Source organism: Cottoperca gobio, chromosome 3 (assembly GCF_900634415.1).
Source record: "Cottoperca gobio chromosome 3, fCotGob3.1, whole genome shotgun sequence".
NCBI classification, from domain to species: domain Eukaryota; kingdom Metazoa; phylum Chordata; class Actinopteri; order Perciformes; family Bovichtidae; genus Cottoperca; species Cottoperca gobio.
The window spans coordinates 7553375-7566339 of record NC_041357.1 but is presented as its reverse complement, the minus strand read 5'-3'; the positions used below and the strand labels follow the sequence as shown (position 1 = coordinate 7566339).

Genomic DNA, 12965 nt, shown 5'->3' with positions numbered 1-12965 from the left:
TATACCGTTGCTGAGACACACAGGGATGAAGCGAGTGTCATGTCTCCATTCAATGCAATACAAATCCTCTGAACTGTGATTAGATACACATAATGTAGAGCTGTGCATTCATCCATTTGTGTTAATTTCCCCCAGATTTGCCTGCCAGACGCGAAGCAGAGGCCAGCAAAATGTGTCAGTGCAGTGTACCTGTGTAGAGGTGTGTGCAGGCGAGTGTATGGACGTGGGTCTGCGCGTGTGTCGGGACATCCAGCCAGGAACAGAGCTGCTGTTGTACACAGACATTGTGGAGAAAACAGACAAACCTGACACACAGGACAACTCCTCAGGACTCACAGGTAATGGCTACAGACAGACAGTTGGTTATTCATTAGGTTTGTACTCACTCTGAAGTCTAAGGATTAATCATGTAATACTCAGCTTTATCCCCAGAAAGTTGTGGGATTCGGTTAATTTTGTCACTTTTTGGGTATGAAAATCTGTAATGCAGTTTTATTAAAAGAAAAAACAATCAATCTATAATGTATTTTCAAGCATCTGTAGCTATTGCACTTTTATTAAAATGTAAATTAGAGTTCAGTATTTCATTTTCTGCCACTAGAGGTCTCTAAATCAAAACAATAACAAAAGATGGAGTTTGGGGGCATTGTGAAGCAGTGTGGGATCATGGGAGTTTGTCATTGCAGTTAGCTTCACCGGGTTAGCATTCCTTCAGTGTTCATCGTTCAGGAGTTTTTTTTACCGGGAGCCGAATTATGCGCAGCGGTTTTCTCTCCAAAACAAACGGACCAGATGATTAAAACCAGTACAAACTGAATAAAGCAGTTTCATGTTAAAACAGTGTGTTTCTGATGGTGTATGGCTGCCGCTAACGTTTGCTCTGCTTGTTTCTCTGATAACTTTAGATCCTTCAGTTAAAATATATAGTTAAAAATGACCAAAACTGGACTAAAAGTCCATCACAACGCTGACGCATGATCAATGGGGAATACGTCGCCATTACAGGCGACCACATGAATAATATTTTTTGATATTTTAATACTGAAAAGTGACATATTATACCTTTTTAAAGCCATTAAAGACCATGTATAAACCCTTCATATAGCTATTACAGTAAAGGTACCAAACCTGGTTTCATGGCTCTGATTCATGTTATCAGACTCGGGTTGCTGCTGCTTCAGTCCACTTCATGTTCACTCACAGTCTCCACCTGGAGGAGCTAGAGGGACATTGAACTCCAGTGGAGTTCAGTGGACTCGACAACAACAACATTGATCCCAGAAAAACCTCAGTTACAGCTGAATGAAGTAACCTGAGTGTAAACACAAAGGTCTTAGTAGATGAATGAGCATCCACTACACTGCTCAAAGCAGAATGTACACAACGTCATTATTTAACATCACAAACATCCATTGGTTTCATTTCAGTGTTTTGTGAAGATAAACGCCTCTGTTCAACTCTAAATGAGGATTAAAGCTGGAGATGAATAATTAGAGGATGAATACTCATTAAAGTCATTAAAGCATGTTTGTTATATCGGTATAATCCCCGGCTCTGCTCATTTGTTATCAGCATTCATGTGTTGTGATTGATGGAATAATAAGGAGGATCTTCATGCAGAAAACACCCAGCAGCAACAGACTGTGTCTCCACTGTGGATATCTTATTAAACTCTGCCTTTGTTCAGTGCAGATTGGACCTATAAATCATGAATGCATCTCGAGAACAGTTATGCATACTAAATGAAAGGCAATAAGAGGAGAAACAATTGATCCCTGCAGGGAAATAACATTGTTGTGAAAGCAAATATTAATTAGGTTCAGAGCAAGAAAGAAAGCTATAATATACTGCAGGCAAGATGTATGGTAACAAGTAGATTAAGAAGCTTAACAAATACAATAATGGCAGAATAAAACTAGCAATTAACACAACCACATGTTACATTTATAATAAATACAGCGCGTCAGTTAGACTGCTCATTTCAGTAGATATCTCTGCAACACAACAAAACGTCAACACTGTTACCTCTTCACACTCTGTTGATAATGTTACGTATATAAGCGTATATATACACATGAATATGTGTGTGTGTGTGTGTGTGTGTGTGTATGTATATGTATGTATGTATGTGTGTGTATAATACACCTCAAACCTGAATATCTAAGAAAGTAAAAGTGAGGTTTTGGCTTTCTTAAAAAAAAAAAAAAAAGGTTTTCCCATCTCACTTGTTTATTTCCATCTGTTAAAGTGAGAATAATAAACAAACAACTCAAAATGTACAAATATACATAATTTAAAAAAATTCAGTGACCAATATAGCCCCCCTTCTTTTCAATAACAGCCACAAGCCTTCCATTCATGGAGTCTGTCAGTTTCTTGATCTGTTGACGATCAACTGTTCAGAGAGGTGGATTGTTTTCCTTCACTGTAAATCTCCCGTTTAAGAAGGCCCACAAGTTCTCAATGGGGTTTAGGTCAGGTGAGGAAGGGGGCCATGTCATTATTCTTTCATCTTTAAGGCCTTTACTGGCTAGCCACGCAGTGGAGTACTTCGATGCGATAGAGCATCGTCCTGCATAAAAATCATGGTCTTCTTGAAAGATGCAGACGTGTTCCTGAACCACTGCTTGAAGAAAGTGTCTTCTAAAAACTGCCAGTAGTTTTAGGAGTTGATTTTGAGTCCATCTTCAACCCGAACAGGTCCAACTAGCACATCTTTAATAATACCAGCCCATACCAGTACCCCACCTCCACCTTGCTACCGTTGCCACCTTGTTACTGATCCAGCCACGGGCCCATCCATCCGTCAAGAGTCACTCTCATCTCATCAGTCCATAAAACCTTTGAAAAATCTGTCTTCAGATATTTCTTGGTCCAGTCTTGACGTTTCAACTTATGTGTCTTGTTCAGTGGTGGTCGGGTTTTCAGCCTTCTTACCTTGGCCATGTCTCTGAGCACTGAACACCTTGTACTTCTGGGTGCTCCAGGTAGGTTGCAGTTCTGGAATATGACAGCACTGGAGGATAATGGCTTCCTGGTAGCTTCACGTTTGATTCTTCTCAAATCTTAGTTAATTTGCGCCTTTCTTTCTCAACACGTTTCTTGCGACCCTATTGACTATTTGCAACAAAACGTCTGATGGTTCTGTGATCACGCCCCGATATCTTAGCAATTTCAAGAGTGCTGCATCCCCCTGAAAGACCTATTACAATTTTTGACTTTTCAGAGTCAGTTAAATCTCTTTTTTGTCCCATTTTGCCTGAGGGAAAGAAGCTGTCTAATATGTATGCACACCTTAATATAGGGTGTTGATCTCCTAAGGCCACACCCTCTCTTATTAGTTGGAAAATATGCATACAAATTATGATATGGTCAAAATACTCACTTGCCTAATAATTGTGCACACAGTGTATATGTATACAGTATAGGTCTACATATAGACATGTACAGTGAAGGATATAATTATTTGATCCCTTGCCGATATTGTAAGTTTGCCCACTTACAAAGAAATTAACAATCTATCATTTTAATGGTAGATGTATTTTAACAGTGAGAGACAATCCAGAAATGTTCACAATTTAAAAGATATAAATTGATTTTCATTTAATGGTGTGAAATAAGTATTTGATTGCAACACATGACTTAGTACTTGGTGGAGAAACCCTTGTTGGCCAGCACAGAGGTCAGACGTTTCTTGTAGTTGGTCACTAGGTTTGCACACATCTCAGGAGAGATTTTGGTCCACTCCTCTCTGCAGATCCTCTCCAAATCCTTTAGGTTTCGAGGCTGATGTTTGGCAACTCGAAGCTTCAGCTCCCGCCACAGATTTTCTATGGGATTAAGGTCCGGAGACTAGCGAGGCCACTCCATCACCTCAATGTGCTTCTTCTTTAGCCACTCTTTTGTTCCTTGGCTGTATGTTTTGGGTCATTGTCGTACTGGAAGACCCATCCATGACCCATTTTCAGTGGGAAGGAGGTTATCGGCCAAGATTTTACGGTACATGGCCCCGCCCATTCTCCCCTCGATGCGGTGATGTCGCCCTGTCCCCTTAGCAGAGAAACATCCCCAAAGCATAATGTTTCCACCTCCATGCTTGACTGTGAGGATGGTGTTCTTGGGGTTATAGTCGGCATTTCTCCTCCTCCAAACACGACGTGTCGAGTTGATGCCAAAGATCTCTGTTAGTCTCATCTGACCACATCACCTTCTCCCAAGCCTTCTCTGAATCATTCAGATGTTCATTGGAAGCTTCAGACGGGCCTGCACATGGACCTTGCGGGCGCTGCAGGATTTTAATCCTTTACAGCGTAGTGTGTTACCAACAGTTTTCTTGGTGTCTGTGGTCCCAGCTGCATTGAGATCATTGACAAGTTCCTCCCGTGTAGTTCTTGGCTGATCCCTCACCGTTCTCATGATCATCGATACCCCACGAGGCGAGATCTTGCGTGGAGCCCCAGACCGAGGGTGATTGATGGTCATTTTGTGTTTCTTCCATTTTCTAATAATTGCACCAACAGTTGTCTCCTTCTCACCAGCTGCTTGCTGATGATCTTGTAGCCCATTCCAGCCTTGTGCAGGTCCACAGTCTTGTCCCTGATGTCCTTAGACAGCTCTTTGGTCTTGGCCATGGTGGAGAGGTTGGAGTCTGATTGATTGATTATGTGGACAGGTGTCTTTATACAGGTTGATATTAGGAGTACTTTCTTAAAGCGAGAGGACTCATCTAACCGGTCTGTTGGAGCCAGAATTCTTGTTGGTTGCAAGGATCAAATACTTATTTTCCACCATTAAATGCAAATCAATTTATATCTTTTATATGATGTAGATTTCTGGATTTTCTTTTTGATATTCTGTCTCTCACTGTTAAAATATACCTACCATTAAAATTATATACTGTTCAATTCTTTGTAAGTGGGCAAACTTATAAAATTGGCAAGGGATCAAATACTTATTTCCTTCACTGTATATTAAACAAACAGTTTACAAATATATAAAACTTAGAAAAGTTGCAAATTGTGACATTTGAGAGGCTGGAAGCAGAAAGCAATTAATCAATAATTAAATAGTTGCAGATACATTTTCTATCCATCAACTCGCCATGTCACACTGCTTTACTGTCGATTTGTTTTGTTGGACAGATAACGAAGTGGAACACACAAAAGACCCAGAGACTGTGGTTACCAACGAATCGATCTCTGAAGAGACGGCAGAGAAGACAGAGGACAAACAGGAGGAAGAACGCCACAGAAGCCCACGCAGATGCATCAAGAGGAGTCACACAACCGCACACCTGAGGAAGAGGAGAGCTCAGAAAACCCTGGAGAGTCGCACTAACGCTCACAGAGACAATAATAATATCACAACAGCAGGTGGACACACAGGCAGCACATGTAGTGTCCCAGCTGCTGTGGACAGACAGTCACACTGTAAACCTACGGACAGACGGACAGACTCCGGAGGCCTCTCTGCACCTCCTCCCGTCCGCTGCAGCTCCCGCCTGGCTGCTAAACCACGACGCGTTCACTGTCCGACTGGCCGGGGGAAGCAACCCCCTGCCTGCGCAGACCCACCCAAACAGCCAGAGGGGTCAAGCTCCACTGAGGACGCCGCGTCCGTCACAGAGAAGGCCGTATCCGTGAAGATCTCACAGCCTGATGCCGAGGCTGATGCAGCACCGTGTGTTTCGGATGCGGGTCTTTCGTGGCATCCAGAGATTAGAGAAAGGCGGTACAGGTGCTCCAGCTGTGGGAAAAAGTTCTACCAGATCGGTCACTTAAAGAAACACCAGTTCAGCCACACAGAAGAGAAACCGTTCAGCTGCCAAGAGTGTGGGAAGAACTACACCTCTGCAGAAAGCTTCAGAGCACATCAGGTGCAGGGTGAATGGATGTTGAGTAGATACACTTCTTTCTTTCTTTCTCCAGTCAAAGGGATATTCTGTTGATATTCTATACTATAAAATGTAATATAACATCCGTCTAATATGAACAATTATTGTGAAATGAACTTGCGTTTGATTTGTGTCTCAAACGCAGGTTTGTTCTTATTGTCCGGCATTGCCATCGTAGATTTCTGAGGCTGGTATCACGATTTGAATTTTAAAAAGTTTACATCGCATAACGGCCAATGTTTCTCTTTTTTTTTAATACATAAACATCTAAAGTTTTATTCATAGGGATCCCTTACATTTGGTACAAAGATATATAGTGGGCAGGACATTTGAAAAACAAATGTGTCAGTGCTTTCTGTTAGACAAACTGAAAGACACTTTTTCTAAATGACCACAAACACAATGTTTTCTGCTTTTCATTTATTTTTGTTAATCAGCAAACACACGACAGATAATATATCTTCCTTTCTTCGTCTCTCTGTTTCTTTTGTAAGGATGTCTCCCTGTAACTGATCATGTTGGGCTCTTTGCTCAGCTATCCACCCAAAACTACACTTGACAGCTTAATGGCTTTTTTAAACAGTGGGTGTGTGTGTGTGTGTGTGTGTGTCTGTGTGTGTGTGTGTGTGTGTGTGTGTGTGTACGGGGAGCTTTCCATTTACTCAATGCTCCCTTTATGGCCACTAGCTTAGTCATCAAGCAGGCTAGCAATTTACTCATCCCAGTGAATAGTAGCAATAGCAGCGGTAATAATACATTTTGAATTCTAATAATGATGCCATTATTTGTAGATGAGTCACCGCGGGGAGCGTCCCTTCTCCTGCCCTCACTGTGAGAAGAGCTACGGCCTGAAGCGGGACCTGAAGGAGCACATGGTGCTGCACACCGGGGAGAAACCCTACGTCTGCGAGCACTGTGGCAAGGCGTTCGCTCGCCGCCCCTCTCTACGCATCCACCGCCTCCTTCACTGCAGCCGAATGATTTACACACAGTCTCCGAAGGTAGGGACGTGTGTAACTTTTAACTGGTCTGTGAAAGGTTCCCTGCTGAGTTTTAGAACTAGCAGCGCCATGGAGCTGTTTTTCTAAGCGTGGGACCCTGTGTACAGGTGGAGGTAACACGCCAAGTTTATACAATAAACCTTTATTCATCCCTACGGATCAATATTTATTTAATTTATGTTTTAATTCCTGTTCATTCTGTTTAAACCTGGTACTTGTGCACAGTTGCAGATAAAGATAAGGCTCCACTCATGTTATTAGTTTTATAATATTAAAAGTAGATTTAGATTCCAGACATTGACAATAACTCCAGACCGTTAAAGTCCAAAAAGCAACATTTATTCAAAGAATATTTTTTTAGGGTGATGACGACAGACATTCGAAACTTAATTTGAAAACCTCACTAGAAGCTTGGATTGTAAAAAAACAAACGCAATACATTTGGTGCAGGCTTACAGAATATGCTGCAACACACCAACAAAGGCAGAGGCGGAGACTACGGGCTGCTAGACATGGATGTAAACAATGCTGGATTTAAAAATGATAACATTATAAATGTTTTATGAGGGAGGAAACACATTCAACACACTTGCTAGAGCTCAAGATACACACAAAGAGTTCTGGTGAGTAACACTGAATAAAATCTAATGTTTGTTTACAAGAAAACACATTAAGTGCTTGTTCACTCGTGTGTGGCGACATCTTTTCTAGTTATTGCTGTTTTAATAAAGACACTGAGCAGCTTAATGAATATATTTTCCACTCGTCTAAAGTATTTCTCCTGAAAACTGCAAAGATCAAGGAGGAGCCGACTTGCTGCTTCCTCTTCTGAGCCGAAGGAGCTATTTTAGACTTTTCAACACAGTTCCTAAAAAAGTTGTGTTTCTCTCTCTGCACCGCTCGGCCCAATTTCAAAATCTGTCACGTAACATCTTGTAATTTGCATGCAGGCCTTGTTTTTTCTCCCGAACAACAGTTTGAACTCACAGTATTTAAAAAGAGGGAGAGAAAATACATGCTGCATTTGATTTAGTTTCTTTTGGCTCCTTCAGGTGCAGTGTACAGTCTGCCCCAAGCTACTGGCTAACTCCGGCTCTCTGAGGAACCACATGAAGCTCCACACGGGGGAAAAACCTCACATCTGTCAGCACTGTGGGAAGTGCTTCAGTCAGAAAGGTAATGTCAGAGGCCCGAGACCAATCGTGCGTCCACTATAATAAGCTGCAGGAAACTTTAAAGAAGATGCATTCTTGACCTAGAGGACACATATTAGGTCACTAAATACTTGCGAGAGCTAAAACATTAATGGTTTTAATCTTAAATACCATATATAGAGTTTGTAGAGAAGGTTAACCCGATTTAGTTTTTTGCAAAACTGTCAAAAACATCACATTTGGTTTTATTTATACTTTAATAATTAGTTCTATTAAAAGCTCCTCTCCTGCAGAGACTCTTTAACTTTAGATAAATGTTCCTGTGGGACTGACTGAGTCTGTCATGGACATGTTTATCTTAAGCAGTTGTGTTGCCAACTTAGTGACTTTCTCACTAGATTTGGCGACTTCTAAGAACTGTTTGGCAACTTGTTTCGCTAAAAAGATCCGAGCCAATCAGCATCCAGACAGAAACACGGGAGGCTGTGAATGTGTGTGTTCACAAGACCGATCGCTAATACCCGTAAGAAACGTTTTATTCTTCATTTTGGTTCCACGTGATTTATCTCGACTATTTGACACAAAATATTCTTAGTTTACAAAAGTTATTTTATTCTGGTGTCTGAATTCTGTCTGTTCAACATTCTGTACAAAGTCATTTAGTGACTTTTTAAGTAGATTTGAACTTTTTTCTGTTGAAAATAGATGGTAACACTGCTCCAAAAGAAAAGAAACACACCTTCCAGCTTTTATTGGTCATATAAATGCGTATGAAGCAGCTTTAGAGTTTCTGCAATACAGGAGTGCATCTTTGACAGAGCTCGGCAGGCTGTTTCCTCTTCCTCCATAAACTAATTACGTCCCAGAGCCTCTTTACCAAACACACAAAGATACAATTGGTATTGATCTTCTCATCTGACCTTCAGAAAGAAAGTTAACATATTTCCCCAAATGTCAAAGTATTCCTTTAATTGTGAACGACAGAAAACGGAATTTTGTTGTGACCACATTGAAGAGTTAACTTGACGACGAAGTGACGACATCAATATTATGAGTTTTGAGTCTTCACACATGATTGGACAGATGCACATCCACTTTTCCCCGCTCCCACTGCGACCTCAGACTCTCCCATCAACAATAATAACCTGTCTGTCTGTCTGTCTGTCTATCTATTTGTGTGTCTGTCTGTCTGTCTGTCTGTCTGTCTGTCTGTCTGTCTATCTATTTGTGTGTCTGTCTGTCTGCCTGTCTACCTGTCTGTCTGTCTATTTGTGTGTCTGTCTGTCTGCCTGTCTGTCTGTCTATCTATTTGTGTGTCTGTCTGTCTGTTTGTCTGTCTGCCTGCCTGTCTGTCTAACTATTTGTGTGTCTGTCTGCCTGTCTGTCTATCTATTTGTGTGTGTGTCTGTGTGTCTGCCTGCCTGTCTGTCTGTCTGCCTGTCTGTCTGTCTGTCTATTTGTGTGTCTGTCTGTCTATCTATTTGTGTGTCTGTCTGTCTGCCTGTCTGTCTATTTGTGTGTGTGTCTGTGTGTCTGTCCGTCTGTCTGTCTGTCTGTCTCTCTCTCAGGGAACCTCGAGGCTCACTTGAGAATCCACAATGGAGAGAAGCCGTATCCTTGTTCCGAGTGTGCCCAGAGCTTCTCCCAGAAACCCGACCTCCGTCGACACATGTTTTCTCACACTGGAGGAGGTTTCCTCTGCAGCTACTGCGGAAAATCTCTGAGGGACCCGCACAGCCTGAAGTCACACGAAAGACTGCACACTGGAGAAAGGCCCCACCGCTGCCCTGTCTGTGGAAAAGGTTAGAACATGATAGCAACATTTAAAAGTCAATTAAAACTGTGAGAGGAAATGGCGATAACTCCTCTAATCTCTTCTCCCCATTCGGGATTATTAAATCCACCAAGTCTTTTTAGATACCAACGTCAGAAAGTTCTACACATTGGGACTTTAAACCTGCATTAACTGGTTTTGGGAAAATGTACATTTTATCATCTTGTTATGATGTGTTATGGCAAACATTGTCTTTTTTTACACATCCAAAAGACACAGAACAATATCATTATTCATTTATAGTGGTGTTTCTGGCCACTTGACACAAGTAAATCCCATGTTCTCTCTGTTTATTTGCCTTTTGGTCTCAACTCCTGAGAAAAATATCGTTTTTTTTACTTTTTCGCTGAAAGTGGCTGGAAACAACACTCATTAGCAGTGAGAGTGAAGTACAACAGGAAAGTTACTATCTATTGATAAATGCATCTCTAATGTTCAATATCACAATAACATCAATCATTAACGTTCTTAACGTTTTTTTGTGCTTTCACAATATAATGCTGAATTTCTACAGATTCTTTACATCTGAGGATAGAAGTTCTTACGTTATCACTTCAGTCAATCCTGTCGCACTTGAATGCCAGTAAACTTGTGTGTTTTCTATTTTCTTTTAGAGCCTTTTTAAAATGGAGAAATTCAGCATTTGCCGACTTCATAATTCCGAATAACATTACTAACTGTTTCATGTGCGAGATCTGAACACGCTAGACCATTTTCATTAAAATAAGAGAACAAACTTGTGTTATACATTTTGCACACCGGTCTCATGGTGGAAATCTGCAGCTGAAACAAAACAGTGAAAAATGAGTCAATGAAAAGCCCGCCGGGGACATGTAGGACAGCCAGCTCTGTCTGTCTCGATGCTCTGTCCTGCATATACAGCTGGAACACTCGAACTGCTGAGAACGTGGTTGTCCACACAATTAGTGTGCTGAGTTCAGCAGTTAAATTATTGATGAACTCAAACTTGTTTTAGACATTTACGAGTGATATTTAATGCCTCATGACTGACTGCCAGGTACTTTAGAGTTCATTTGTTCACAGTTATAGACGAGGTATTTATATAAGTATTTAACAGTTTCAAAGAGCTTTACATACAATATAACTGAAAGGATATTCTATATTTTTTAATTATCAATAAATCTCCTGAAAAGACCCACAATCAGTAAAGTAAATGTATCCACTAACAAGTATAGTGTGTGTATCAAAGTCTGATGTATCTTCTTCCTCTGTGTCTTAGAGTTTCATTATCCATTAACTATTAAAACACATCAATGAGCCACACTGCTGCACTGTGTGACATGTTCCTTCATTACCATGAACACACACACTGTACTTTATTTTGACTCCCACACACACACCGTCCTGCTGCCACACATACTCACTAGAGCACCAAGTGTGGATTCATCCGCCACTGAAAATAGTCCCCAACAAATGCAACATTTTTAGGAAAAGAGAGCCACAGAAAGGAAGTCAGACAGTATTGAGAGACAGACTAACACATGAAACACCAGCCTTATCCTTTATGTAATATTTAATAAATGTACATAACAGAGATGTCTTAAAAAGCCTCACAACCTACCGAATGTAATAAAGTGAAAATGTAATTGCAAACGTGAGGTGAAGAAAAGATGTTATATAAATCATGGTTTTATCATGTGTAGTTTTAGCAGTAAGTTCTCAAATATTTCTTTCAACACAATAATGTTTTATGGATTGTTGATTTCCGCGCTTCATATTAGTTTTGTATTGTTTTCTTTAAGGCTACACCTTGGCCACCAAGCTGCGGAGACACATAAAGTCATCCCACCTGATGGAGAAGCCGTACAGCTGCCACTTGCGGCGCTTCCTACACTGTGAGACAAAGTCTGCTGAGGCATCAAGCTCAGCACAGGACTGAGGGAGGAACTCAGGAGGAGGTGAAGGCCGTGGAATCAGAGGAAGGACACAGAGAGGAGATGAAGAACAGCGACAAGACGGAGGTCGTGCAAGAGTTGGCGGCTTCAGGCTCCAGCCACACGAAGCCGATCAGAGGCAGACCCAAGAAGAGCTTCCCCCGAGGAGGGTCACATAAAGCGGAAAAGGGCACGAGGAAAGATGGAGGAAAAGGACTTGAGGAAAGTTCAAGAGACTGAGACCATGAGAGCAGAGATGGGAGGAGATGAGGAGGCTTCAGGTAACTTCCAACATGTCGTCTACGTCCACACAGACGACCTGTCCACGCCGAGCTCCACCCCTCTGCTCCTCACCTCCGAGAGCTCGCTGCCTGCGGGGGCGGGGCAGGAGCTGGTGGAGATGGTGATATCAGAAGGTGCAGAGCAGTGCATTGTGGTCCACGGGCAGCAGACAGTAGGAGAGCTGCTGATCTTACAGGAGGAGGGGGGCAGACTCTCTGTGGCGCAAACGGTGGAGATAAACACGGTGTAACCGGTTTCTCAAACTGACTCAGGTGGCTTTGACGGGATGGATTCCTTAAATGCATCGTGTTCAGTACGTCTCGGTGAACTTTGAGACCTGCCTCGTCTACATTTCTTCACTTTGTTATTCTTTGCAGCTTGCCTTTGAACAGCCTCCACAGAACAGAGGTGAACCCGTTGGACATTATTAACTGCTGGTTATACATGTGGGAGGGCAGAGCAATACCAACAGCAACTGTGAGGTTTCCCAGTCCAGAAGCAGACAAGTCAAAGTCCCGCCCCTCACTCACACGCTGACATGTCTCGCTGCTTGTGTACTAACATGCCCCTCGGACTCTTCAGGGTTTCTTCTTGTTGTTGAACGTCAGCGCTCTCTTTGATTGAGTGGCTGACGTCTACTGTTGATGCTTAAGATGTCAAAAAGAAGTCATACTGGAAATATCTTCCCCCGACATGTTTTCTGCATTTAGAAGTTCATCCTTTGAAGTTTAACTAAATAAATACTTAAACTTAATGTATGTGTGTCTTTATCCATGTGTAAGTATTCACAGCTCCTGCACGCTGTCAACACTTTATGGTGAATGTATTCAATAGCTTTGAAATGCCTGTCGAGGTTTTCAATCAGAACCACATATTGATACTTAATACTGCATAGTGTTGAAAACA

General features: G+C 41.8%; 1 protein-coding gene across 3 annotated transcripts in view; it reads left to right on the top strand.

The window, feature by feature from the left end:
* LOC115027983 (zinc finger protein 408-like) overlaps positions 1–12178 on the top strand; it is a 20017-nt gene extending 7839 nt beyond the window's left edge. For all 3 annotated transcript variants that reach the window (XM_029461480.1, XM_029461478.1, XM_029461479.1), the window contains exons 4-9: positions 136–338; positions 5142–5875; positions 6685–6894; positions 7947–8070; positions 9617–9850; positions 11646–12178. In XM_029461480.1, the coding sequence (XP_029317340.1) occupies positions 136–338; positions 5142–5875; positions 6685–6894; positions 7947–8070; positions 9617–9850; positions 11646–11782 (1642 nt within the window). In that variant the 3' untranslated portion in view covers positions 11783–12178. The remainder of the gene's footprint in view (positions 1–135; positions 339–5141; positions 5876–6684; positions 6895–7946; positions 8071–9616; positions 9851–11645) is intronic.
* Positions 12179–12965: the final 787 nt, after the last annotated feature.